At 43.1% G+C, this 27,023-nt stretch overlaps 4 protein-coding genes across 7 annotated transcripts in view; 3 read left to right on the plus strand and 1 right to left on the minus strand.

Moving 5' to 3' along the window:
* Positions 1-90: 90 nt before the first annotated feature.
* Positions 91-7,293, plus strand: UFD1 (ubiquitin recognition factor in ER associated degradation 1). Of its 2 annotated transcripts, XM_084538819.1 has the most exons (12): positions 91-220; positions 354-486; positions 1,138-1,170; positions 1,977-2,098; positions 2,496-2,626; positions 3,038-3,110; positions 3,781-3,849; positions 4,391-4,456; positions 4,748-4,795; positions 5,179-5,267; positions 5,996-6,077; positions 6,493-7,293. In XM_084538819.1, exons 1-12 carry the CDS (start codon positions 218-220, stop codon positions 6,565-6,567), a joined length of 924 nt encoding a protein of 307 aa, XP_084394945.1. In that variant the 5' UTR covers positions 91-217; the 3' UTR covers positions 6,568-7,293. The 2 variants fall into 2 exon arrangements, with proteins under 2 accessions (XP_084394945.1, XP_084394946.1); XM_084538820.1 differs by lacking the exon at positions 1,138-1,170 and having other exon boundaries at positions 1,950-2,098.
* A 142-nt stretch (positions 7,294-7,435) lies between these two features.
* Positions 7,436-9,152, plus strand: LOC311446074 (synaptic plasticity regulator PANTS). 2 transcript variants are annotated; one of them, XM_084538825.1, is made up of 4 exons: positions 7,436-7,481; positions 7,563-7,730; positions 7,833-7,975; positions 8,214-9,152. In XM_084538825.1, exons 1-3 carry the CDS (start codon positions 7,458-7,460, stop codon positions 7,956-7,958), a joined length of 318 nt encoding a protein of 105 aa, XP_084394951.1. In that variant the 5' UTR covers positions 7,436-7,457; the 3' UTR covers positions 7,959-7,975; positions 8,214-9,152. The 2 variants fall into 2 exon arrangements, with proteins under 2 accessions (XP_084394951.1, XP_084394950.1); XM_084538824.1 differs by having other exon boundaries at positions 9,099-9,152.
* MRPL40 (mitochondrial ribosomal protein L40) lies at positions 8,271-12,344 on the minus strand. Its single transcript, XM_084538823.1, has 4 exons — positions 11,686-12,344; positions 11,135-11,218; positions 9,808-9,963; positions 8,271-9,450 (listed from the first exon to the last, which is right to left on the minus strand). The coding sequence occupies exons 1-4, from the start codon at positions 12,204-12,206 to the stop codon at positions 9,141-9,143; spliced, it is 1,071 nt and encodes a 356-aa protein (XP_084394949.1). The 5' UTR covers positions 12,207-12,344; the 3' UTR covers positions 8,271-9,140.
* The window catches only part of HIRA (histone cell cycle regulator), a 34,166-nt gene continuing 19,404 nt past the window's right edge, over positions 12,262-27,023 (plus strand). For both annotated transcript variants that reach the window (XM_084538821.1, XM_084538822.1), the window contains exons 1-9: positions 12,262-12,449; positions 19,972-20,034; positions 20,678-20,788; positions 21,571-21,661; positions 22,123-22,217; positions 22,945-23,040; positions 24,246-24,406; positions 25,317-25,484; positions 25,997-26,110. In XM_084538821.1, coding sequence (XP_084394947.1) covers positions 12,413-12,449; positions 19,972-20,034; positions 20,678-20,788; positions 21,571-21,661; positions 22,123-22,217; positions 22,945-23,040; positions 24,246-24,406; positions 25,317-25,484; positions 25,997-26,110 — 936 coding nt within the window. In that variant the 5' untranslated portion in view covers positions 12,262-12,412. The remainder of the gene's footprint in view (positions 12,450-19,971; positions 20,035-20,677; positions 20,789-21,570; positions 21,662-22,122; positions 22,218-22,944; positions 23,041-24,245; positions 24,407-25,316; positions 25,485-25,996; positions 26,111-27,023) is intronic.

The following is a 27,023-nucleotide window of genomic DNA, read 5'->3' on the forward strand; positions in this document are numbered from 1 at the left end:
CCTCCTCGCCGCCCCCGCACCGAGAGGGAGCCGGGAGGCCAAAACAGCCCCCGCAGCCACCTCAGGGACGAGCCGCTCTCCCCGTCTTCCCCGCCTTCCGCCCTCACCCAAGATGGCCGCGGCCAGGGGGCGGCCCGCGGGGGCGGGGAGCCGCGCCCCGTCCGGCGGCTGAGCGGCCCCGCCCGCCCGCAGCGCCGCCGGGCCCCGCGCCGCCGCCATGGTGAGGCCCGGGCCGGGGGGGGGCAGGGGGGAGCGGGGAGGGGGGGGGCTCGTCCCCTGAGGGGATGGCGCGGAGGGCTCGGAGGGCCGGGGGCTGCGCTGACGCGGCGGGCTGCGTGTGCTTGTCCCCGCAGTTCTCCTTCAACATGTTCGACCACCCGATCCCCCGCGTGTTCCAGAACCGCTTCTCCACGCAGTACCGCTGCTTCTCCGTGTCCATGCTGGCCGGGCCGAATGACAGGTCAGATGTGGAGAAAGGCGGGAAGAGTATGTGCCTGTTTTCTTCTGACTACTGCAGGGGCGGGCCCGGGGGGCTGCTCCCGGCGGGGGGGAGCCGGGGGACGAGGAGGAGGAGGAGGAGGAGGAGGAGGAGGAAGGCTCGGCTCTCTCGGACCGCTCTGTTACAGCTTACCGAGGAGCGGGTCCTGGCCTGTGAGCGTTAGCAGGCACTTCGCTGTTTGTTGTCAAAGTCTCTTGGCCAATTCCTGGCCCCGCGGTGAGCTGTGGGAGCTTACACCCTAAAGTCTCGTTGCCCCGTCCTCGTTGCAGCTCACCGAGCTCGCACAAAGCAAATAGATCGTCCGCTGGGTGTCAGGCTGTCGGGATAACGCGGTGTTGTTCAGAGCTGGCATTCTTCAATCGATTGTATGAGCACAAACAATTATCTCTAGGAAGCACTTCCTTCAGTACCACAGCTTGTAAAACCCTGCATTCCCTTACTTGTGATTAAATTCTGAAATCTCCAGGCTAACAGATACACTCGTGACTGATTCTGCTGGAATCTCTGGCTCAAAAATGAGTTTACGGGAGTTTCTATAACAAATGTAACCCTAGGTGATGTAGTAATAAAATAGTGTGTAAGCTTATCTTTATACAGCTGTAATTTTCCTAATTTTACTTTCGTTTTCATTTCTGCAGTAATTATGCCACCCTCTGCTCTGGATCAACTCAGTAAGTGAATATTTTGTTCTGGAATAACACTGTTAGAAATATGAGTAAAAGCATAAGCAAATACCACAGTTGTTTAGTTACCTATTTGAATCCAATCTAAATTGAGATTATGAGACTAAGTTACTCAAAAAATGTATTTTGGAGGAATTTTATTTTTCAGAATTAAAGGAGTGGAGGAAGGCTGTCTGAGTACAAACAACTGAAGCATCAGGCTGCCTTAGACGTGAATCAATACTTATTAAGTATTAATGGCATACTCAGTATAATAGTTAGTCCAGTGGATTCTTAACCTCAATCTGCTTTGCCTGGATGCTGCTGTCTGAAACAAAGTTCTGTCTTCAAAAAACAATAAGTGAAAAATGAACTTTGAAAGTAGGGTTAATGGTATTTACTTGGCTCTTTAGCTAAGGCTTTTTCCCCCCTCTGAGTTTTAGTATTAACTCACTTCTCACAGTGATTCTAATAGGTCAGGATCTATTCTTAAAATAGTCAGGGATGTTAGTATAGGTAGGAACTAACCGATAACAACACAAAGGCATAGCAATAATAGATTCCTCTGCAAATACCCATCTCTGAGCTTGGGAAAACATTGAAGAGGCACTTAAAGCTTGAAGTGCAATGACAATACAGTATTCAGGTATCTCCAAAAGTACAAATCCAGGAGAGAATGAAGTTGGAATAATGGTGGTGTGGGGGGGAAATCCTCTCTTTTCCTGTGGCCCGTACTTTTGCTAGTGTTCAATCTCTGAAAACTTCAGAAACGTGCTAGTAGCTTTTAGCAAATATTTTTTCTCCTCTCTTGCCAGGCCGACTTAATATTACTTACCCGATGCTATTTAAGCTGACGAATAAAAATTCAGACCGAATGACACACTGTGGAGTGCTTGAGTTTGTGGCTGATGAGGGCATATGTTACCTGCCACACTGGGTGAGTTGTCTTGTGCTGAACTGTCGAAACCTGAAGAGCAGGATTAATGAGTTGCCAGTGTAACATTAAAAGAGGCATAATTTTCTTGAAATTGCATGTCTTTGCTAGTAATGTCCATAAAGCGGCTTTCAGTCACAGCTCAGGTTTCCCTCAGTGGGAGTTTAACCAAGTATGCAAAGCAGGTTGCTATTTAAGCTGCACTTGACTGTTTTCTTCCTGAAATTAAGACTTCATAAACTGGTGCATTTCAGGGAAGATGGTGGCCCTGGCAAATATAAGTAAAGAGAATATATAGGGCTTTTTCAAACTAAAATAACAAATAAATATAAAGGAAAGAGAATTAAAGACATCAGTAGTGTTAACGTACTGGTTTATGTCTTTGTTTTTATTCTTGCAGATGATGCAGAACTTGCTGCTGGAAGAGGGAGGCCTGGTACAAGTGGAGAGTGTTAATCTTCAAGTTGCCACTTACTCGAAATTTCAGCCACAGAGTCCTGATTTTCTTGACATCACCAACCCCAAAGCTGTGTATCCTTTCTATTCAACAGTGGAGCAGAGAATGGAGGGTTTCTCCCAAATTGTAATGATGCAGAGCTAGCTTTGCAGACATGGCTCGTGCTTTTCCAGTAATAGGTAACTACTACTGCTCTTTCCGAAAACAAAAATCGGGGAGAGCTTATGTTGCAGACTGCCGGCACAAAGCATAGCCTGGAGTGTGAAGAAACGTAAATCTCAGCTGAAAGTTCAAAGAGTTTAAGCGGCTGTTAGACCATGTCCAGAAGGACTTGTACACCTTGATGTTTATTAAAAGGCTGTCTGTGTGCTGATGACTTTTAAGCCATGTTTGAGAGACCACAAATCAAGAGTTCTGTAACATAGTAACTTGAAAGCTTTGATGTTTCACTGAAAACAAACAATTAATCTTAACATACTCCAAAGATTAGAAAATGCATTGAGAAACTTTGCTTGTCTAACTACTGGGGACGTTATTGCCATCAACTACAATGAGAAGGTATGGCATACAACTCCATTCCACTTAGATTTCCTCTAGATAACACCGATTTGATGAAACAAATTCTGTCCAATGTAAAGTTCTTTGTATTTCAGTAGATTGTGACCACTTTAAAATCTATTCACAACATGTAGTCATAGTTGAGTATTAGTAGGTAAAGCTGCTGGCAGCACACGCACATTTGATCATTTGGGAGACTAAGCACAACTGTTGAATGTTGGTGCTTGACTCATCAGCATGGAGCTGTGCAACACTGTTGACAAGTGATCCCAGACGGTAGATTTCACAATCAGTTTTCCATTGGAGAAAAAAGGGGGTCAGTTATGTCCTCTTCCGAGCTGATGTTTAACTACTAGTTTTTGGCTCATGAGTGGAAAAAAATATAATGCTGTTGAAATTCTTAAAAATCATGGGACAGAAATTAGCCTGAATCCAAAATTTAACTTCAAACATGCATATTAAGGTACAGTAAGAGTTCAGGAAGAGATAGGTTCTCTAGCTCCAACAAAATAGCAATCATACTTAAATTTAAATCTTTGTTGTTGTATTCTTTTAGAGGCATTTTTTTTCTGCAGAGAAAGTCTTAGCATTAGTTTTCTTATATGTAAGTTGAACTCCTTTGCACATTTTTAGATGGACAATCTTAAAATATTTATCATAATTGTTTCAGATCTACGAGCTTCGGGTAATGGAGACCAAACCAGATAAGGCTGTGTCCATCATAGAATGTGATATGAATGTAAGTTAAAACTGTTGTGGGAAGTCTGGTTTTACTGTGTCATCCCCAAAGGAGAGGGCATCTTGCTCACTGATAGCACTGCACACCAAACACGTCTGGTGCTGCAGGAAAAGCAGAATCAGATGGGATAGGGAGGCACTCCATGTACCCTTGTAACCACGCCTCAGGTCTCTGATCATGATCTGCACTTCATGTACCATCAGGTGACTTCAGCGTCTGGAATTTCATGTTTAGATTCGACATGTTTTACAATCCATAGAGTCTTATTTAAGAGCCTGTCTTGATTAAATCTCCAGTGGCACTGGGTGCTGTTTTACTGGTCTGTTTCAATTGCATGCTAAGATTCATCCCTGGGAGGCTTATTGTGGTGGTGTTTTTTGCTTTTTTTTTTTTTTTCCAAACTAAAATAACAAATATTTAGGTTCTTCCTAGTTCTTTCTAGATTAAAATGGAGCATTAGTTTGTGAAGTTTTGAGGAATAGTATATAGCATATGATTAAGAGAGAAATATCAGTCATGCTTATTTATCCTACTTAAATAGGTGGATTTTGATGCTCCTTTGGGGTACAAAGAACCAGAAAGAAGTGCACAACATGAAGATACCGCAGTAAGTTAAACTACTGTTTTACAAAATGCATTCACTAGTAATCTGCCTCAGTTGTGATGGAGCAGTGAGCACCAACATATTTTTTTCCCTGAAACGCTTTGCTAAGACTAAGCTGTACCGATCAGTTGCTTTTTGCTTCGTTGATGGTTGTTTAACAACTGTTGATTTTTGGAAATAGTTTTTTTTTTTTTTTCTAAAGTTTTGTTTGTTAAGAAGTATAAAGAACAGTTTTCATTTGTTTTTCCTATCACAACATGAACACAATGAAGTAACTTGTTTTTTCCCTCACAGGATGTTGAAGCAGACCACAGTGGATATGTGAGTGACGTAGGATTTCGTGTAAGTGCTCTATGCTCTATTCTGAGTGTTGTGAAACCATGAGGGAAGGGTGTTCCAAACAACTGCCAAATACCAGTACCTCAAAGAACTCTTATAGGTGTGGTTGTTATTAATTGGCAAGTGTCTGTAACTGTTCTGTGGTGTTTACAGCCAGAAATGGTGTGGCTTGCTGTCCTTAATAGGCCAGTCGATAAACAGATGACTGAGATGTACACCTATAGCCAGGGTTTATCAGCTTATTATATGTACTTTGAATAGAAAGAAACATACTGACTAAAATAAATAAAAGTGATAGTGAGTTTTTCACAGAATGCGATATCTCTGTGCAGTGTGGTTTCAGATACAAGATACCATTAAATTAAAACCCTTATTTGTGTACATAGGCATTCTCTGGTTCTGGGAACAGATTGGATGGCAAGAAGAAAGGTGTTGAGCCTAGTCCATCACCAATTAAACCAGGAGATATTCGAAGGTATGTCTTTTTCAATCAGTTGTCAGCAAGTGAAGAATCTGTGTTTGAGTGTATTTTTTTTATGTTCCTACAATATAAACAAGTTAATTTCCTTAAAGGTTTGCATTTAAAAATACCCAGTCTTGCTTTTTAGACTGTGACTTCCCTAACTACTTAAGGTGCAGATTCTAAGTTAATAAATATTGCCAAAACTTTCTTAACTCTGGTTCTGGAGAAGAAGATAAGAGGGAAAAGGCAGCAGGTATTGACTGGACTGAGTGATGCACAGAGTTCCTGTTAATTTTCTAATGTGAAATCTTTTTCTGAGATGAGTGGGTAACCAGTGCCAAGCTGTGCCTTTTTGCAAAAGCTTCTAAATTCAGGCTTAATGGAAGTGCGCAGGGATGTGTTTCTGTGTTATCATGTATGCGTGTCATAATAAAACTTGAACTCTTTTGGAAAAGGGTGTCCCTGGCCCCATGGAAACCACAGGCTATGTATAAACATGCCTACAGTCAACCTCCTACATCAGCTCCAGTTTCTCATTACTTACTTTATGTACCGTATGCCTGCCTTTAGGAAATGATTCAGTGGTTTAAATCTGGAATAACTTGTAATGAAAATTTTGCAGCCAGTATTAGCACAGTGTTGAAAGGCATAGGATAGGTCTCGCTGTGTTCCATATCACGTTTCACTGAAGGTAGGTGTAACATTTCTTCTTTCATAATGTATTTATGCTGCTTTTCCAGAGGAATACCCAACTATGACTTCAAGATTGGTAGAATCACGTTCATTAGAAACTCACGTCCACTCGTTAAGAAAGTTGAAGAGGTAAGTGAGGTTGGATCCTGCCAAATCTGCACAGTTAGAACATTCAAGCCATTGCCCAAATGTCTGATTTCCCTCTCCATACTTGATTTTTCCCAGCGTACTTCTGTTAAAAAGCAGCATTAGTGAGTTTGGTTTAGATGAAAACAACCTCCAATGTCCTTGTTTGCTGATGTAAGATAGGACCAATATAAATTTAGTAAGTCAGAGAATACTTGTTCCAAGCAGGTGAAAGGTCACAGAAGTGCTCATGTTTTATTTCCAGGAAAAAAGTGATTATTATATAGATTAAGAATGTGAAAGGTATAGAGTGTTTTGCTGCTGTGATGGAGCGTTCTTTATAATGATCATTCAGCTTTGATCATGCATAAGCAGAGAGCAAAGAGATAACAATCTTTTTCTTCTCTCCTTTATCCAGGATGAATCTGGAAGTCGGTTTATTGCCTTTTCAGGAGAAGGCCAGTCCCTGCGCAAAAAGGGAAGAAAGCCCTAAGTTGTGTAACCATCAGACAGTTAGGAGGAAAATAAAATAACAATTGCAGCATAATGGATCTTAGTTATTGCAGTAGCAACACAGGAACACTGTGCTGTCCGACTGTCTTAATTTTCAGTTGAAAATTAAGTTCTAGGAATTCTGAAGCGGTCCTTTGTATGTGTTGTAAAGAGGGAAAGCGTATCTTGGATGGAGCTGATGAGAAGGAAAACCAAGCAGTTCTACCTTGCTAAAAGGTCTGATTGTTAGAGTACATCCTACCCTCTTATATCCTGAGTGATGATGGTCTCCTGTTGCTCTGTGCTTGATATTTTCCTCTATCTAAGTTTTGCCACAATTTCAGGTAAGCTTTTTGGTGTGGTGCAAATGAAGTCTAACACTTAGGTGTGCAGGGAGTCTCTTTGATCTTAGCTTCAGGTGTTGGGTTACGATGCAGCCTAAGGAATCCCAGGCTCTGACACGGACCCCTGTAATTGCTTTTTATATTTATAATTAATAACATGCCATGTAATAGTTGAGATACCGTAACCTGTTGTAGGAAACTGATGGCAGGCGTAGGGAGAGGCAGGACCTGGCTGTCTGCCCGAGGACACAGAGAGAGCCCTGCCTGCAGGAACCTCGCTGCCACCACACCCGGGGGGGGCGGGTAGCCGAGTAAAACCGCCAAACTCTGCTCTTTCCTCGGTCGCGGCTTGAATCCTGGAGTAAAGGTTCCTCGATACCCACCGTGTGCCCGCCTGCTGTGCTGATTTCCCGGCTGGGGGGGGGGTGGCGGTGGCGGAACCGGGCCGAGGGCGGCCTCGAACTCGCGGCCCGGGGAGCGGGGCGGGGGGGGGGGGCAGTCACGTGCCCGAGCGCGGGCGGGGCGGAGACGGGGGGGGGGTGGCAGCATGGCCGGCGGCGGCAGCTGGAGGGTGAGAGGGGCCGGGGGGAACCGGGGGGGGCTCGGGGGGGGCTGTGCCGGTCCCGGCTGACTCCCCCCGGTCCCCCCGCAGCCTCCGCGGTCGTGCGAGGATTACTGGTGGGAGTGGCGGCACTGCCGCGGGCTGCGCCACGCCTTCCACCACTACTACGCGCACGGGCAGCTGCCGGCCTGCGCCCGCTGGCGGGACGATTACACCGCCTGCCGCGCCTGGGAGAGCGCCCGCGCCGCCGCCGCGCAGGTACCGCCCGGCACCGGGCCCCCGCGCTGCACTGCCCGGTGTCCTCGGCGTGAGAGCAGAGGGCCCAGCGCGGTGCCCGTGCTGTTTGTGCCTCTCTTGCAGGAAGCGCTGTGCAAGAGCGAAAGAGCCCGGGTGGAGGAGAAGCAGAAATATGCCCCGGTGTGGACCTTCAGGAAGAGCCCGCCGCCAGACTGGTACCTGCCGCTCGACCAGGACAGCCCCAAGTGATGCGGCAGCTTCGCCAGGTTTGGGCCTTCCGTGACATACACTGCTCATCTGTCCTGCTTTTTAATTTTAACCTGCATTTCATCAAAATTACACAGTTGTAGCTCTGCCCTGTATAGCTGTCCACCAGTACTTTAGCACTCATTCAAAAATACTCAAAATTAAAAAACCACCCACTTTTTTTTTTTTTTTTTTTTTTTTTTTTTTTTTTACAAGTGAGGTGTTTTATTTTAGTCTTTTACTACTGTCATGCTTTAGGATCTCATCTCAGCAACACAGCAGGAAACTCTCAAGTTAGCAGCTCCTCTTCCCCAGTACGCCTGGTGTTGCACACTGTTGGAACATCTGGGCCTGCCAGATGGGAAAATAAAAACAAGCTGGGACTCCTCCCTCCCAGTTCAGGACACAGCCACTGGCATTTAAAAGGCTCTACCTAGATTCAGTACTGTGGTTATTAAGAGTTTCAGACACAGTGGGACAATGTTGCAGACCCTGAAACATGCCTGTTGTTGGGGAACTGCTCTCGAACAATAAAGCCTGTGTTCTTTTTAAATATGTCTATGGCAGTATTCAAATTACTACAGGAAATAAAGGTTCAAATGACTGAAGTGAGATCTGTTTTTAGGGAAAATGCTATTAGAGACTTAATGCACTCTTTACAAGGACATAATAATAATAAAAAAGAAGCTAATTTTTGCTTTGGCAAGGTACATTTTCCATCAGTTTTTCCTCTATTATATGCAAAACCACTGAAATTTGAAGCAGAGAAAGGCTGTAAACAGTCAGCTACTGCCTCCCTGCTAAGCTAATAGCCTCTGTTGTGATGACATTCTTTCATCGTACTAGTCTTTGTAGTTATGGTTTGTGTAGAACAAAAATGGTGCTGCTCAGGAGCACAAGGAAAGATGAGATACAAGGCCAGAAAGAGAAAACAGTGAAATACTTGTTTGCCTTGGTCTAATATGGCATAAATTTAAAGTAGATTAGCTCTGTTGAATGTTTTATTCCATATGTTGCCAGTTTAAAAACAACACCAGCAGACACTTCATGGATATTCTGTTCCATGTTTTTTCACCATCGCATACCTACAGTGTTTTAACGTGCAGAAAGAATTAATTCTCATTCTGTTCTTTCCTTTTTCAGTTGGCCAAGCAGCTTATGCTGGATGAACAATAAACTCTTCTGTCACTGTGTGTACACTTTGGTGATATCGATGCATTTTCCTTCGGGAGGATCGTACCCAGGAAGTGGTGGGGTATAATTAGGTCCATCTCTCTCAAAGGGGAAAAGCCCCTCGTCTCGTCTGATCGCTGCCTGATAGAGCTCTTCAGATTCAAGGCGCAGTTCCTTTAGTGCCTCTTGTTGGGCTTCTACAAGGCTCCGAATTGCTTGCTTTTCTGCCCTGTCTTGGCTCTGCTTATACGCAGACCACTTTTTCATAAGTAAAACTCTTCTTTCTGTCTCCTCAAATGACAGAGGGGGAAGACTTCGCACCCTGTTGAAGAGTAAACATAGTATTGTAATAGAGAAATGGCCTGCAACTGCAACCTGAAAAGCAAATCACCAAAACCAGCACACAAACAAAATAATATGTTTTAAAAACATAATACATTTCTTTCCTGCAATGTCTGTCTTGGAAGTTTTCCAAGGCCTTTCAAAACAAGACATTCACGTGACTATTTTTTTCAGTACTTTTAGCAGGAGCAAATACAAATTGCTTTCCACATTTTTGTCTTAGCAGAAGTCAGTAACATTTTATATAAAGGCTGGCACTATACTGCAGATTTGCAAGAAAGATATTAGAAGTGTGTTTGCACCACAAATGCAAGCTCATGCTGACAGCGTTAGTTACCTGCTGTTATCTGAGAACTTAAGTGGCGTTTCAAAATCCTCAATTGGAATTAACTCTGGGGCAGCTTTTTCCAACTTTTTGATCTTCTTTTTCATACGATCCTTCTGTGCTTGCTCTCTCTTTATATCCACCTTCTTTTTTTTCTTTGGCTGTGCTCTGGCGAGATAAATAATTACATGAGCAGAAGAAGATGCTCTGTCACTGCATTCAACACAAGCAACTTTCATATCCACTTCACCATCTGAAGAACTGTCCCTTCCCAGAGCTTTACTTGGTCCCTAATAGAAATTTTAGCTTTATTCAAGTAATAGAGTTTCTATGAGACAGTCATATGTCCTGTGAGACATTCTGCAAACAGAGCTGTACCAGCCTGAGAAGAGCAACCTAAAGGGCTGTTCTAGAAGTCAGAATGCTTTAGGAAGTTCCAGAAAAGTAGAACTGGAATTGGTTCCAACTAGCTCACAGTGCAGCAGGGCACACAACATGTTTACAAATATTCCTGTTATCTCACATTAAAGAAGGCTCTGAGAGGGTGGTTGTAGACATCCTTTTAAAACTTCCACCTTTGGAACCAAACTCAGGACACAGGTATTTCTCTACTGCTGTATGTAACACACAAACCCACTATGTGCAAGATAACACATGCCACGCTCCACCAACACAGACATGGGGGTTATTGTTCCTGCTTTGCAGATCGGAACTCTGAGGTACTACATTTACAGGGTGGCCAGTAATTTATTCTGTGCCACTGCACAAACCAGCTCTGGAATGCAGAAATGCCCAGTTCCCAGTTCAGCTGTCTAGCACAGGCCACGTTACCTCCACAACACTACAAACCTGCAGATGCATGAATAACCTTTGGGGTGTGAAATGGTCTCTCTGAGGGTAGTGGCTCGCTAGAAGGCTTTTAAACCTAATTGCATCAGAACAAAACACCGATACCAAAATGTAATGTACATTGATGTAGGCTGTCTAGCACAGCACCTTATAATCAAGTATTTTCAGTTCAGCTGGGCTTTTTTTTCCAATGCTGCTCAAAAGGGAGTTTTGGAGCACAGCTTGAATCGGAACATTTCCACTTGTGTTCTGTCATTGAAGAAGCAAATACAGTTACCCACAAGCATAAAGCAATAACTATTACGTAGGCTACCATTAATCCACTCTCAAGAGGCCACCAGCTCTAACTACTACATATAATATCTTCAGTGCAAACATCTATATTTAAAAATTAATTTGGAATTGGAAAAAATTACATTCCCTAAGGGGAATTACATTCCATCCTAAGGATGCAAGCAATTCTATGCAACTCAGCGACAACTGCACTCACCTCACGGGGAGGGATGCCCTGAACGCCAGCAGGGAGGTCTCCCAGTGACTTCCTCGAAGCTGCACCGCCTGGGGCAGCCAGCAACTAGAGAAGAAAAAGAAACGTAAAGAAAGCAGGAGGAGAAGCTGAATTCAGTCACGTTAATTGAAACCATAAGAAATGCTTGTTAGTTGTAGGCTCAAATAATGAATTTCTAGTCTCCTACTATTTATTTCACTACAATACACAGCATCGGCGTAGAAATGACACTCTTCAACTCTTCAGTGAGGTAACTAAACCCCAAATTTGCCCTTTTTAGTGCTGAGACCGTGCAGGGCACCGGGAGGTGAAACAAAAATTAATTTTATGCCTACGAGCGGCTTTTATTAATCTCGAGCTCAGGCAACGGCCCCAGCCCAGCCCAACCCCAGAAGCCCGGCCGCGGGGGGGGCGGCGCAGCCCCGGGACACCGAGGGAGCCCCGGGGGAGCCAGGCCCGGCCCGGGAGCAGCCCCGGGGCTCGCAGGGCAGCGGCTCCGTCCCCGAGGCCGTGGGGATGCGGCCGGGCCCTACCTGAGCGCGGCGCTGCCGGGCGCTGCCCAGGCACTGCGGAGTCCCCGGGCCGCCGCCTGCATGGCTCCGTCGCGCCCCGGTCCCGCTCCCGGTTCCGCTCCGCCCGTGCGCTCCCGCGGCTCCACGTTCCGCCCCACAACCGTTCCGCCCCACACGCGTTCCGCCCCCCGCCGCGGCCGCTCCTCCGGGGCTCGCCGCCTCCCCCCGGCCCCTCCGTGGAGCCGCCTCCCCGCGCTCCTCCCGCAGCCCCGTGCCCGGCAGGGGGCGCCCTCCGCGCCCCGCCCGGTCCCTCCCCGTCCCTCCCTGAGGGCGGAGCGGCGGCGGCGGCACCTCCCCCGGCGGCGAGCGGCGCCGGGCGCGTGTGAGGAACGGCGCGGCTCGGCTCGGGGGCCGCTGTTTCCCGCCGGGCCGCTTAGGCGGTTGCCAAGGCGCCGAGTTCCGGCGTTGCCGGGAGCCGCCGGGAGCCGAGCGGGGGATGCGGCCGGGCGGCGGCGGCTGCGGCACGGGCGGCGCCGGGGCATGGAGCGGCGCTGAGGCGGCGCCGGCCGGCGGCGGCGGCGGGGCCGGGCAGAGCGGGCAGAGCGGCGCGGGGCCGCGGCGGTGAGCGGCCGGCCGCTGGGAGCTCCGCACCGCGCCGCTCCGCCGCTCGTTCGGCCGAGGCAGCCCGGGAGGAGCCGCCCTGGGGTCCCGGGGGCGGAGGCCGGCGGGGGGCCCCGGGAGGGAGACAATGAAGCTCCTGAAGCCGACCTGGGTCAACCACAATGGTGAGGGGCGGCGGGGGCAGGTGGCGAGGGGCAGGTGCTGGGGGGGGGGGTTTGGGGGAGCCCCGGGAGGCCGCTGCAGGGCGGTGGGGGGGGGATTTGGGGGGGATTTGGGGGGGGTGTGGGGCCGGGGGGGGCAGCGAGCGGCTGCTGCGGCGGGACGGGGCCGCCCCGTGGTGCCGAGGAGCCGGGCAGCCAAAAGCGAAAGCCTCGAAGATGGCCGAAGGGCTCCTGCCGCCGCCGTGCGGGACGGGGCCCCCCCCGGGTGCCGAGCTGCGGTCCCTGAGAGCCTCCGGGGCGCGGGGGGGGCCCGGCTGCAGCCCTCGGGGAGTCCCGGGGCTCGGTGAGGCGGGAGGCTGGGGGCGAGGTGCTGGTGCTGGCAGGGCTGTGTCCCCCTCCGTGGGGTGCCCGGTGCGAGGCAGGCGGCGTTACGGCTCGCACTGCTTGCGGAGGGATTCCCGAGGAGGTCCTGGGTTAGCAGGGAGAAGAAATCCCGTGTGAGGGGCTCGCTTCTCTTCATGCAAGTTTTATCCTCGGGTTCACGCACACAGCTCCAGCTCGGCTGCCTGTTTTTATATCACGGCAAATGTCAGTGGCACGGCTCAGGCGGCCGATTCATATCTAGCATAAGGCTGAGCGGGAGGCCAGCTTATTCAAGCTGCAGAAATGTGCTTTGAGTTAAAAACCACAGATGCAACTTTACAGCTGGCCCTGTATGCTGTATTGTCTTCGTGATCGTGCTGCAGGTTTAAGAACTTCAGCCTAAAGTTGAAATTTCCATGCATCTTTACTTGAACTACTCTCCATGGGCCATAACGAACCTAGCCTTTTAATGGAAAGCAGTGGTGGACTGGAAAAAAGTGGAAGTGCTTTCTCTGAAGTGTTCCTTACATTTTTACTTGGTTAATCTAAATGAATGCAACACTTGCATCTTGATCTTTGGCTGCTTGTCTGCAGGCTGTCCTCTGTCTCTCTGGAGCCTGGTTATGAGCATCTGGATAAAACCTTTGGCCTAAGTCTTTGCAGATCACAGCTTAGTAGACCTATAACTTCTCTCCTTACTTCTTTAATGTGTGTACCTTTTAGTAGGTATGTATCTAAGGCGTATAGCAGTTTTCAGTATTCTGTTTTTCAGTATTCTGTTCATCAGCTTGTGAATTGTAGAAAAGCATCTTCTGCCAAGCAACTTGCAGTTAAGTTCCATTTATAAAGGCTCATGATACTTTCTTTTAATGGATAATGCTGTATACAGGGCTGTGGTAGTCCCAGATCTTGTGTTTCTGCCACTGTCCTGCTGGGATGAGTTTGGGCAAGTTGCTTTGTTTTGTAGGTGATGAAACTATGACAGACATTCATCAGTGGCTTCATTTCTAAAATGCTTTAAGGTCTGCTAACACAGGACTACATAATATTCATGCCTTCTTACACGTGGGGCAAGGAGTGCAGAATAAAAAGGGTGAGCTTAGTCAGCCGATTTTAACATACCCGGGTTCCAGATCCTGCAGGGCTGGCTGCACGGAAGCTGTACCCATCGCTTTTCATGGGCCTACATATTTGCTCTGATACTTCCCTAGAGACAGGGTCCATACTTATGCTGCAGACTCCTTGTTGGTAGCCCTTACTCTTTTTGTTTTCCCCGCTGTCAGAAGAGGTTGCTTCACTGGTGTTGGTACAGGAGCAAGCGTCCAGATCAGGAGTGGCTTCTCCGTGCGTGGGTTCATTGCTGCCATTCCTACCTCTTCTTCCCCCGACTCAGTTTTGGCATTTGTATGTTACTGAACTGGCAAGAACCAGTTTGATGATGCTCACAGGCATACAGTCTCTGTGAGATAGTCGACAACAGAAGTCAGTTTTGTAGCAAGTAAGTTCAATGCACCTGGGATTCTCATGCTTCTCAGCTGAGACACTGCATTTACTAGAAAAGCACTTTAGCACATTTCAGCTCTACTGGCTTTTGTCTTGGAGTTCTTAATGTTGCTTTGTGTGAGTACTTATTGGAAATAGTTCTTCTTCAAATGGATTTTCTGTAAGCTTTTCACACTATTAATGTGAGCTTATTGCATGAAATTCTAATTGTTGTGTTCATCTCCTCAGTGTTTCTTTGACTTGGAGCAGGAAAGAATATTGATAAGTGCAGTCTAATGGGGGGGGGGGGAATGGTTCTCCTTCCATTCAGTACCTCTATCAAGATGCATCACACATCCAACAGTTGGATGTACAGATTTGGCACACAGGTTTTTGAGGGCCCTGGTCTTTGATGATGACAAATGCTTAGCCCTACTGGAAAGGAAGTCCCATGCAGTTCCAGGAAACTCTCACAAACCCTAAGGTGTTGTTGGTGTATAACAACTGGCAGAAATTGGAGCCTGCTTTTGTTTAAATACAGGCATAGAGTTTATTATCTCTTCAAGCTGTAATGGTGGAATGTAAATATTTAAATTGATATGTGAGTCATGGTGGATGTTGTATCTGAGACGGGCTGGAAGCAAAATAAATAGAAGCTCATTCATGTCGTGGTAAAAATTCATATGAAGTAGTCATTTTATTTTATTGATCACAGCCTGGAGTTAAAAACCAAACAAGTATATCATATGTGTTTGGGTTCTTAAAGCAAAGAATCCAACAGGACATCTGGGCTGTCAGAAGGTGTTCTGGTTTTAATGGACCTGGTTTGCTTCCTCATGCAATGTGATGTTGGGAACTTCAATAACATCAACTAAATGTTTTAGAAACTATGACAAGAAGGGGGGGAAAAACATCTTAAAATACACTTAAAACTTAATGTTACTATTTAACCATCACTTAGATTTTGTTTTGATGCTTAATTACTGGTGTGAAATTCAAAACTTCTTCTATTACAAGCATGGGACAGCATTCAGTCAGTTTTGAAGAGGGACCTGGTGCCTTGTGGTTCATTTCAGCAGGATCTAACAGCGTAATCAGATAAGGACATGGACCCGGGAAAGGAAGCGGTTGCTATTAAATAATGGCTCCTTCTTCGTTACTCTGAGAAAATGAAGGAAATAAGGAAAAACTCCGTATCTGTGATCAATTTATAAACCACAAGTAGCATGGAACAAGTCTTATAGCTTTAACTTGTGACCATTATCCACCACTGTAAATGGCATTGCCTTGATAGCTGTGAAAGGGAGGAAAAGGCTCCCAGATAACGACTGCATCTTGTTGAATTTCTGTCTTGTAATCACGTAATCTTTCCTCTTTCTTCTTAAAATCATTTTAAATCTCTTGATTGATAAAACTGAAAACAAAAGCCTTGGCTTACTTGTGCTGACAGCCTAATTGTTGTTGAACTTAACATTTGTATTTAAGGGATATAGAAAGGCATTAAGGTATTGAACAAACATTGATTTAAAAACATTACAGAATTCCTTTTAGATATTAAAAGAATTGATATAAATTCGTAAGTGTAGCCTTACTAGCAATTCTCTTTTTCAAGACCACATAATCTAATTTAATCAAGACAAGCCCCATACTTCTTGACAGCCAAGAAGCTATGAGCACACGCAGCTCTGGGACAGGTTGCTGGAGGATTTTCCTTCCCAGGCCAGTGTGTTTCAGCTCAGTGCCCCTTGCCAGTAACATGGGAACTTTGAATTGCCACTGAGAACTCCACGTGTGTTTACCTAGTTCTGAACTCGTATGTCCGTACCAAATGTGATGTGAAAATTCATGTGGTCTTTGAGCTAAATAGGAAACGGATTTGTTTGTGGCAGTGATGTGCTGCTTTCTGTAGTAAAGCTACAGCTTCTGCCTTGGGGTTAGCCACGGGGTCCAAGTTAGGTGCTGTCCAGCTTGGCTTATAGTACTGTGAGTCTCCTCACTTTCTGGTGCTGAAACACGTGGTGCTGCTGCTTGACAAATGGATGAGAATGATCCTTCTCACGCAGGTGGTAGAAGCTCAGGCTTCTGCATCCAGGAGCTTCTGTTCCCTGCAGACATCCAGAGGTGGCTGCTCGTGCTCACCCAGCAGAGCTGGGAGTGAAGTCCTGGTGCCCCATGGGCCTGAGCTGGTTCACCAGTGGTTGCTTTCCTCTCCAGGTTGCTTGTCACAGCTTAAGCTTATGCCTTCATCCACTTTTTAAAAGTAACAGCTGAACTGGATGAGCACACATGAAAGTGGTGTGGGCCAAAAGCTGCGGGCTCCAAACAGTTGAGCAGTGCTTGTTTAATTACGTTACCCCTCATCTTGAATCCAAAGCAGTTTGAAATAAAATCCAGATCGGGCTCTAAATAATATTTTTGTCCATATCCAGACAATGTATTCTGCTGTGCCAGTATGTGACATGGTCTTTTGCAGTTGGTGTTTGTATTTTGACTAATGCAAAATGTCTGTTAAGGAGAGGGCGTGACAGGCCAAGGCTGTGTGTAGTTGGACAGATTTCCTGTATATGGAGAATGAAAGCATCTTATTTGTAGGAACTCTTGAGAAACCTGGAACTGCAGTTAGTAAGCTAATGTCTCGAGTGAGAAAAATTATGTAGGAGAACTGAAGGAGTCTTGTAGAGGTTGACCAGAACGACCAGCAGTGTGAAACAGCTTTTGTGCAGGGAATGGCCGGGTAGGCCTGGGCTCTTCAGGCCAGGAGCAGGAGGACTGAGCTGGAGATACAGTGAATGTGTGTGTAGTTGTGAGTGGCAGAAGCGGGGTGAATGGCAAGTGATTTTTGGCTTACTTTTTTCCTGTACAAGAATTAAGGGGTGTTGAACTAACGGGCGTAGGTACAGGATTTGTGAGGCAGGTGGTTCTTCAGAGCCTGTGGTTGAGCTGTGGGTCTCTGTGTCGGGGGCTGTTGATGATGGTAATTATGGACCTGAGAAATGGCCTGGTGAATTTATAGAACAAAAGGCACTGAATGCAGACATCCTGCCTCTGGTTCAAGAAGTGAAAGTTGCAAATTTCTGGAGCTTGAAGATTCCCCTGGGGAAGAAGCACCGTGTTCTTGCAGTTGTACAGATCCCTGGGGAGTATCTAGTGCTGGTTTCTGAACACAGAGTGCTGGTCCAGAAGGACATTTTCCCTGATGTGGCTAATTTTAGGCTTTTACGGTGAATCTGTATCCAAGTTACCTCTGACTCTGTAAGTAAAGCAATTTGCTAAATATCGTCAGCCCCATTTGTGGATCTGTGCAGAAGCTTTCCCTAGAACAAAGAGGATGGCTGACGTTACTGCTTCTCAAGGCTTGTGCTCCTGAGATAAGGCAGAAATCAGAGATACATGCTAGGTTTAAGACCCAGTAAAGGCAAAATAAAGCTACGTTATGTCAGTAATTTCTGCGAAGCAACAGGTGCAATGACTTATTTCAGTTATTTAGAATGTGTAGCATATTTGTTTTGCATGATTAATGAGAAGCTGATGTGTCTGTCAGACATGTAACAGTGCATGCTTTGGTCACTGCTGCTGTTTAATGCAGGCTTTTGGGAAGGGGAGAGTGGTAGAATCAGAGCAGATCAGGGAAGAAAGGGTAGAGAGGCAAGCAAGATGTTATATCTGTCAATATATAATTATATTTACTAGAACAAGTCTTCGTGTATGAGACAGCTGCATCTGTTAAACCAATTTTAAATGCACTATTGTTTAACTACGAACTGCCTAAACTCTGAAGCCTCGTTCATAGCTGCTGTGTTGCCTCTGGAAGTCATAGTTCTGCTTATCAATGTCCCTGTACTGGAGGTGGTTGTTCACACTGACCTGCTGGGGAACGGTTTCCTGTTTCTGTGAATGATCCGTAGGCAAAATGAGTCAGGTCAGTACCTGGCTAAAGACCTTACCTGCTTTTGATAAAGGGCTCGCTGGAGGGAGCGCTGTACTCTCATGTCTGATGGTAGACCTGAGAGTGGAGTAACTTCTTGCTTAAGATTGTTGACAGATTAAAAAGCTAACCTCTTCCACCTGTAAGGTCTACAGAATGACCCGTTTCCATGTCAGTGTGTTAAACTAGTTTAAATGATGCACTAGTTTAATTTAAGTGACCTTCTACATCTATGGTAGGGCAAAACATTTGCTTCCTGCCTGTGCTTCTCAAAGTGTCCAGCTTAGCCATGTATGTTACATTCAAGTCAGCAGAATAAAAGATAGATTCAAACTCAACAGTCTGAAGAAAAAACACAGCTAAATCTCAGTTTGTGTTTTATGTGGTTTAAAGGACTTGGAAGGAATGCAAGTTGAGTGCCATCTTACTCTAGTTAAGGTCTTTGCTTGGCTGCCTGTAAAAATTTTAAGGGGAATCACATGTCAGTGTTGCAATACAAGTCCAAATTAAATAAATCTTAAAACAAGTCAACATAGAGAAAATACACGAAGCAGAATACGTATCTCTTGAAAGAAGTAAGAAATACTGGGTATTGGGACAAGGGTTTTGTTAGCAGATTAATGTCAAGGAATACAAATGATACAGTCGCAGCATCAAACCACTGGTTGGGTGATCTGGATAAATTCTACAGTGTTATCATTTATGTCCAAACATATGAAGATACAATCCAAGAATTTACATCCATGGGAAAATTACACCAAAGTAGTGTTGGTGTGTGGGTGCTTGTTCTTTTGGCTTTTAGGACAAATTGTCTTCTCTTATACTGACGTGTGTGTGGTCTTGCTTACAGAAGCATTCTGGTTTGTAAATGGTCAGACTGGTGCCAGAAGTTATTTGAATGTGGAAATCATGTGTTCCCTCAAGTAATCCTTGGTATTAGCTTTTTTGATATCATTGAAAGACAGTAAGTTTACTTCTGCCTTCTCCCTTTTCTTTCTGCAAATGTTGAAAGAGCAGTGAGCACGCAGGAGAGGGTATAGGATCCGGTGGTCAGAGCAGAATAAGCTGAGAGCAAGGGTTGTCTGGTTTCCAAAGCTGTTCCCCAGCTCTGTTGGCTATTTCTTAGGGCTTAAGTTTTTATAGAACTATTGGTTTTCTTCTGAAAGAAGTCACATCTAGAGAACTGGAGGTTTGAAGAGTAATATTGGAGTTAGTCTTCCTTTTTCTATATGGAAACTATAAAGTTAAAAGTTAGGCTTTGCATAGACATGTTTCGTAACAACAGAATTTTAATTTGAGATGGATAATTATGTGACAAACACATGTGGTCTGTGATTGGAGAGGATTTGGGGGAAAAAAAATAACCAGAAACCAAAACAAAACTTTCTTCAGGTCGTCAGATAATGAACTGTAGAAACCTGGAAGAAATTCCTTACTCGAATACAATTTAACTTTGTTGGCGCATGTATTGTGGTATTATTTTGCTTTGAGGCATCTGACATATCATTCTGGATTAAGTCTACTTGGTTATCGCTGGTTTGTTAGGGCTTGGTAACTTCCATATACACTTTTAATAGGCTGTCGCTCTTGTCTTCAGGTTGCTTTCAACTCTTAATCAGCTGTATTTCTTACGACTATAGCTTTTGGAAGAAGAAGGTTATTCACTAAGCAGAAGACTTGTGGTTCTGTTGGCATTACTACATTCTTTTGGCTGTAAAACAATTCAGTATGTTCCTTCTTGTTCTCAAATTTCAGGAAAGCCAATATTTTCAGTGGACATTCACCCAGATGGGACCAAGTTTGCGACAGGAGGACAAGGTATATTACATATATATACATACTGATAGAAGCCAGAATTTTGGGCTGCAATGATCTTTACCTTCACAACACTTTAATCATTCTGTCCCTTTTAAAAACATATCACTTAGATATCTGAAACACAGTTGATTATGTAAGTCATTAATATGTATTTAAAAGTACTGTTTCTTACTATAGAAGGAAGGGTTACATTTTTTGATCTGCTCATCCTCTTGGACATCTGTTGAGATAATGGCTGCAATAATTGAGTTGTGCTCATAATGGCCAAATTTCTTTTTTTATTTGAAAAGGAGCTGAATGTGAAGTTTGGCTTTTTGAACTGCTAAATAATAGAGCTATTGGGTCAAGAAAATCCAATTATACAAATGGAATAGCTCAAGAAATGTATGCAAAATTATTCAGTATTGCAATCCAAATAATGATTTTGTTGGCTACCATAATTGCAATTTAGATTTTGAATGTATCTTCTCTCCTGTTAAATGCAATTTAACTATAAATAGTTCATTCTTACAGTTGGCATCGTTAAAGTTCCCATTGCAGTAGTGACAAAATCTGACTCTCTGTTCTGGAACAGATATTAAGTTGAAAAGCTCTTTTGCCTTTTGCGTGTATTTAAAAGGAGGGTCTTTTTGTTCACCTGTAGGCCAGGATTCTGGGAAAGTTGTGATCTGGAATATGGCTCCTGTCCTGAAAGAGGAAGATGAAAAGAATGAAAATATTCCCAAGATGCTTTGTCAGATGGACAATCATTTAGGTAACAGATCTGTTGTTTTTTTGTTTTTTTTTTACTGACTGGTGGTAGTTTGCTAAAGCAATACATTTGTTTATAATTACAAAAAGCATGCCCTGTCCAGTGGTAAAGAATCAGTAAAACACAGCAGAGGGGTCTCATATTTTGTGTACATGTTTTTAGATGTTGAGGTAGAAAATCTTAAGATGTGGAAAAATACACAGAAAAATACAGATACTGTTGGAAATCTCCCTGTAAACTTATTCCAGCAGTGACCACAAAGTAATTGATAATGCACATTCTGAGAAACTGGTAAGCTCTGAAGGAAAGATCAAGAGAAGGAATAAATGTAAAGGAAACAATATATGAAGTGTATCAAATACTTCATAACTTCTAAATTATTCTGGATTTTTTGCATATTATATGTAAAAGAAATGGTTACCTGAACAAGCTGTCCCTTTATTTTCTTCAAGATGCTTGTTTTCTTTCTTTCCTTCTTAATCCCACTTAATTTACTACAAGCAGTTTCTTTTCCTAGATTAATATTAATACTTCTCCTTTTGAACTGCTTTTGGTGAAGCTTTTTAAAATAATGAATAGTTTTTAAAACTAAGTTCTTCAACTGTTACTGACAGATAAGTACCAATTTATTTATCTAAAGCAGACAGAGTAACTGCTTTGAGAGGAAAAAGCACACCTAAATCCTAAACATCTCCTGTCTAGCTTTGCTTATTATAAATTCTGTACCCCAGTCTAGAACAATCTGTTCTCATTTTTCTTCTTACAAACTCTTTTCTACATTTCAGCTTGTGTGAACTGTGTGCGATGGTCAAACAATGGAGTTTACTTGGCTTCAGGGGGAGATGACAAATTGATTATGGTGTGGAAACGAGCCGCGTAAGCATGTTCCCTCCTTCTCAATTTTGTATTTTATTTCAAATAAGTCACACTGTCTAGTCTGTTAGTGCGTATGGAGCTGAAACCTGTGGTATCACATCACTGATACTGGAGATTTAGTCTATTATCCTGTTTCTTGGGATGGAGAGTGTGTCTACCTGGGCAGTCACATTCCTGTCTAGTGGTTAAGACATTTTCTTCTGGCATTGAAGAAAACTTCATGATAAAATTTGAAGAGTTAGCTTAAATACTAGCATTTTTTGCTATTGGTGGGTATTATAAATTTTACTGAAGCTATTTTCTTTAATAACTGGAATTACTTTCTATAAAAATATATATTTTTTTTTCAGGAATAACTGAATATAAAATAGTATTGTACCATACAGCTGATATTCTTTAGAAAGAAACCGTGAAAAGTATGATGTGGTTCTGTTGCTAACCATTGTTTCTATTTTAATTAGATATATTGGACCGAGCACTGTGTTTGGTTCTAGTAGCAAACTTACTAATGTTGAGCAGTGGAGGTGTGTATCAATTCTCAGAAGCCATTCAGGGGGTAAGTTGACAGGTGCAGAATGAACATAATTTGAAATGTACACATTTTGAAAAACTATTTTACTATTGCATTTTCATGCTCAAAACATAAATTTAGTGGCAAGTTAATGATTTTAGTGGCAACAGTAAAAATCTAACAAAAATGTGATTTTTAGTCAAAATGTCAATTTGGCAAGTAACTCCTGGCAAACTGTGTAATAGAATAACTATTAACTCAGACATTTATATTTCACTATAATCTCTTGATAGGCAAAGATCAAGTTCTGTAAAACAGAATATTAGGATTCATTTAGAAAAAATTACTAAAGTGCAATGCAAAAGATGAATAAGCCAGGTAATTTCAAATGCATTTTCTGTTTGCTGATGTGAACTATGAATGAAATCAAGATTAAAAATCACTTTGGTCAGTCCAGGTATGTTGGAATAAAGTGACTACATTACAGTATCTGTTACTTTTTCGTAAAAGCAAGGTGAAGTACTTTTTACAGGCTTTAGTACTTCCTATAATCACTAAATACTGCATTCTGTCTTGGATGTGTGTGTCATTAAACATTATAAATTGGAGTGCCTCAATTCCATTTTGCTACGTTCTTTCTTAGCTTCCACTCTACTGGTACTCAGAAATAGTCATTTCTCAGTGATGGAAAAGGTGTTGCCTCACAAGTTATTTAAAAAAAAAAATTTGTATTTTCTGATTACTGATGATGTTTTATATTCTTTCCAAACAGATGTCATGGATGTAGCATGGTCTCCACACGATGCCTGGTTGGCATCGTGTAGTGTGGATAACACTGTTGTCATCTGGAATGCTGTGAAATTTCCAGGTGAGAAATCTTACATTTCAGATGTTCGAGTATATAATGCTTTGGAACAAATTATCCCCTCCATGGGTGTATGTCATGCACTGAAAATGTCTGTGTGACAATGGGTTGCCTGTCTTATGAGATGATACGCTTGCAATATGGTGAGTCAGTCCCTGTTCCAAATTTGGTTGTTGGTGTGCATTGGATTCCATGCTGCTGTAGACAACAGTTACACTCAGATTATGCTCCTGATCTTACATGAAGGTCATTATTACATGCATTTTCTTCTTTACCATCTCTTCAGTATCCCAAATATATACAACTTCAGCTTGATATTAAGTAACCAGCGTGGCCTTATGTAATGAGGGGGAAGAAGGAAGGGCTAGGGCAGCCTTAGCACCCTGTCACAGTAACAAAAGCTACTTACATTCTTGCATTTACATTTTACAGTATTACATTTGATGGCCATTTTGCTTCTTCCATTGCTGCAGTGCTGGCAATTCACTAAGTCCCAAGGCCTCCAGCTGACCTGCAAAGGTCCACAGCAGTTAAGGAACTTGTGCCTTTATTTGGCTGCTGCTTATCACATAACTTGATGTAAACTAAAGCTCCTATTGGGTGTTGCTCAGACACTGCAGTTTATTTTAGGGTTGCTCCCAGTACTGATGCTGGAGGTTTTTATACTTTCAAGCTAACTGTGTAGCCAGTGCAGTGCTCGCAGCCTATTCTCTAACAGACTGATAAGCAAGAGAATGGCTGAAAATAGGTTACCAGGTCTGCCAGGCTTGTGTGTCTCTTCAGTCACATCTTTGAAAAAGTTGAATATGTTGTGATAATCTTTGGGTACAGAGGAAAGGATGAATATTTAACTGAAGTTCCAGCTAAACTGCTGCTTTCCATTGCTTGAACATGCTATTCTAAACTGCCTGAGCTCTGCTAGTATTCTCTTCCTGTTTTGATGTATTTTTATAAAGAGTTTTGGACCCCTTACTCTGTCAACAGTGTTCATTACCTGTTTTTTTATACTATTTAAGCTTAAGTATATGTTCCAGTTTTGTTGCTATGTTGTCATTTGTACATTAAAAGAGGTTATATTCAATATGCTGTTTAAACAAGATCTCATAAATCTCTTTAACAGTCTGCCCTGAAAGACATAATAGTAACCACACACTACTCTCTTTTCTTTTTTTCTTTTTCTTTTTTTTTTTTTTTGTCTGTGTGTACAGAAATTCTTGCCACTTTAAAGGGGCATTCTGGCTTGGTGAAAGGGCTGACCTGGGATCCCGTTGGAAAATATATTGCCTCTCAGGCTGACGATCGAAGTTTGAAGGTGTGGCGGACGATGGACTGGCAACTGGAAACTAGCATCACAAAACCCTTTGATGAGGTACTTGAGAATGTTTTACCAAAGTAAATTCCTACAAAGTGAATGAAAATTGTAAGAGTAATTCCAATTCTGCAGAAGCATTAGTTAGTTTAACAGTGCCAAGTCAAATCAAACTATTTGACAGTAGATTCAAAAGAAGGGTGGGAGGGGAGCTACTTTCTCATACAACATATGATTAAATCGAGACTCTAGTTGCTACTGAATGTTGTAGATGCCAAAGGTATACGTGGGTTGTGAAAACAAGTAAATTCCTGGAAATGTAGAAGTCATTCTGAGGAAGTATTGGCACACTGCATTCATTTCGTTCTTGCATTCTTTTCTATGCGTTGTCTGTTGGCCACTACCAGAAAAAGGCAAATACTTAGGATAGGGATCTGGCACTCTAGTGCTGACTTATGTGATGACTTTAATCAGGAGGTCAAATTTATGAGGACAGAAGCTGGTGCTTAGTGAGTGGAGTGTTTTGCATTGATCTTAAGGTATCGTGGTTAGTGCAATTAATTACTATTAATAATAATAGACTGTAAATGCCTGAATATGTGTGATCTGATTTGAAACCTGAAGTCTCATTGTTAGCAGTTGGTGTGCTGCAGCCATGTCACTAACTAGAACTGTGATAAATACTGAGCGTGCTGTATGCAAAAAGACTTGCATTTCGTTTCTTCTAAAAATAGTTCTCTGGATTCCTTTTCCTCCTTTTGTTAGGGCTTCATAAGTTATATTATATCTCCTGTGTAAACATGTTTGATGTGCTGAGAAATGTACTGTCATTCTTTTATAGTCACAGAAGACTTAGTAATCATATATTTCCTAAATCTAAAATAAAAACAGTTTGCATTAAAAATGTTGTATTTTTTTTTTGCCAGACATGCTTAAAGTTCTAGTATGTTTTTTTGATTTATTTCATCAGTGTGGAGGGACAACACATGTGTTGCGTCTTAGCTGGTCACCTGATGGTCACTATCTTGTTTCTGCTCATGCCATGAATAATTCTGGACCTACTGCTCAGATCATCGAGAGAGATGGATGGAAAACCAACATGGATTTTGTAGGGCACCGGAAGGCAGTTACAGTAGTGGTGGGTGAATTATAATAATTTTTCCCTAAAGTAAAACTTCTAAGATGTTTCTTCTGATAGTTGTATGCGTAAGTGGGACAACAGATGGAGATAGGTGTCAAGGTTAGTAGAGCAAACACATGGTGGTGTGTAATAAATGTCAACTTTAGTGCTGGAAACAATCAGCCTGCTCTTATGATATGAGAACTGCATGTAGATGAACAAGATGAGGGGAACACAGGAGCATGTTAGAAATGCCAGACACCAACATCGTGAGCTGTTCAGTGACTTAGATTTATAGTGGGTTCCTGATCACTGGTGAAATTGATGTTCTTTGGCATTCCTGTTAAGGTATTCAAAATCTCGATTAAGAAAGCATATGGGGCTTTTGTCAGTGCTTTTATAGAGTCAGGTTAGGGACCTTGTTTCCATGAAATGTTTATCTTTTTCACTCTTAAATGGAAAGCTTGCTTTTAAAGCTGATCTACTGAAATTTGATTACTGTAATAAGATGTGGCATCTCACTTGTTCAGAAATTCAATCCAAAAATCTTCAAGAAGAAACAAAAGAATGGGAGCTCCACCAAGTCAAGTTGTCCCTACTGCTGTTGTGCTGTTGGTAGTAAGGATCGATCTCTTTCTGTCTGGGTAAGTGTCAGCTTTTACTAATGTGATCATTTGGGTAACTTGAGGGTTTAGCACAAAGATCATGTGTACAGAATTAGGTCTTATGTTTAGATTCATGTTTACTTTTTTATTCTTTCTGTTGTTAGAGATTTAAATAGGGGAAAGGGAGTGGATAGTATTAATTCCTGAAATGAACGTCTTATTCTAAAGCTAAGAGCAGGTATGTTGCTGTGGTTAAGGGGTTAAGGGTTATGTGTTATCACAGCTAATAAACATAATCCAACCATATTTCCTTCTTATGTCTTTTACTTGTTCTCCATCTCCATGTTCTTCTTGTAAGAAAGATTCTACTATTATTCCACATTTAGCCCACCTACCCATTGATCGGTCATAGAGTCTAGTTTTGTTAGTCTTGCTTTTATGGGTACAAAGAGAATATAGCAGGCATGGCACAGATGTTTCTGAGCATATATATGGCTCGTCATTGTGCTTTGTTCTGGCTTCAATCCCTGGCTTCTGCCTTTGCTATGGAAATTAATGTGAAAGCGAATGAGTTTTTTTAAAAACACTTTCAAGTTTTCAATATCTAGTTTGGGTTTTACTTTAAAAATGTAAACTAAAATTGTTATTCTGGCTGAGAGAAGGGTAGCTAGTCTCATGTTTATCAATGCAAGATGGGTTGTTTGGCAACTGCAAAGGACAGGGAATAAGTTTAACTGGTTATAAGGCTTTGTGATGAGAACGTGTGCCAGAACACACCAATTGCTAACTGCAGTCTACTATTTATAGATTCCAGTGTGATATTTATCCATCAATAGTTAAATGCATAACACTATATCTGTTTTTGGCAATGCTACTGGTGCATACCCAAATCAAAGTGTCACTCAGTATATTTTACTTTATATTTATACTATGATTTCATGTAGGGTGCCTG

The sequence above is a fragment of the Aythya ferina genome (assembly GCF_964211825.1).
Source record: "Aythya ferina genome assembly, chromosome: 17".
Taxonomy (NCBI): Eukaryota; Metazoa; Chordata; class Aves; order Anseriformes; family Anatidae; genus Aythya; species Aythya ferina.

Excerpts from the sequence above, each read along its gene's own strand:
- UFD1 (XM_084538819.1), top strand. Across the intron at positions 3,850-4,390 it reads TCATAGAATGTGATATGAAT|GTGGATTTTGATGCTCCTTT; the intron begins GTAAGTTAAAAC and ends CTACTTAAATAG. Across the intron at positions 6,078-6,492 it reads TCGTTAAGAAAGTTGAAGAG|GATGAATCTGGAAGTCGGTT; the intron begins GTAAGTGAGGTT and ends TCCTTTATCCAG.
- LOC311446074 (XM_084538825.1), top strand. The coding sequence starts at position 7,458 with ATGGCCGGCGGCGGCAGCTGGAGG. Across the intron at positions 7,482-7,562 it reads CCGGCGGCGGCAGCTGGAGG|CCTCCGCGGTCGTGCGAGGA; the intron begins GTGAGAGGGGCC and ends GTCCCCCCGCAG. Across the intron at positions 7,731-7,832 it reads CCCGCGCCGCCGCCGCGCAG|GAAGCGCTGTGCAAGAGCGA; the intron begins GTACCGCCCGGC and ends CCTCTCTTGCAG.
- MRPL40 (XM_084538823.1), bottom strand. The coding sequence starts at position 12,206 with ATGCCCCGGCGCCGCCCGTGCCGCAGCCGCCGCCGCCCGGCCGCATCC. Across the intron at positions 9,964-11,134 it reads AGGGCATCCCTCCCCGTGAG|AGCACAGCCAAAGAAAAAAA; the intron begins GTGAGTGCAGTT and ends TTATCTCGCCAG. Across the intron at positions 9,451-9,807 it reads AAGTTCTCAGATAACAGCAG|GGTGCGAAGTCTTCCCCCTC; the intron begins GTAACTAACGCT and ends ACTCTTCAACAG.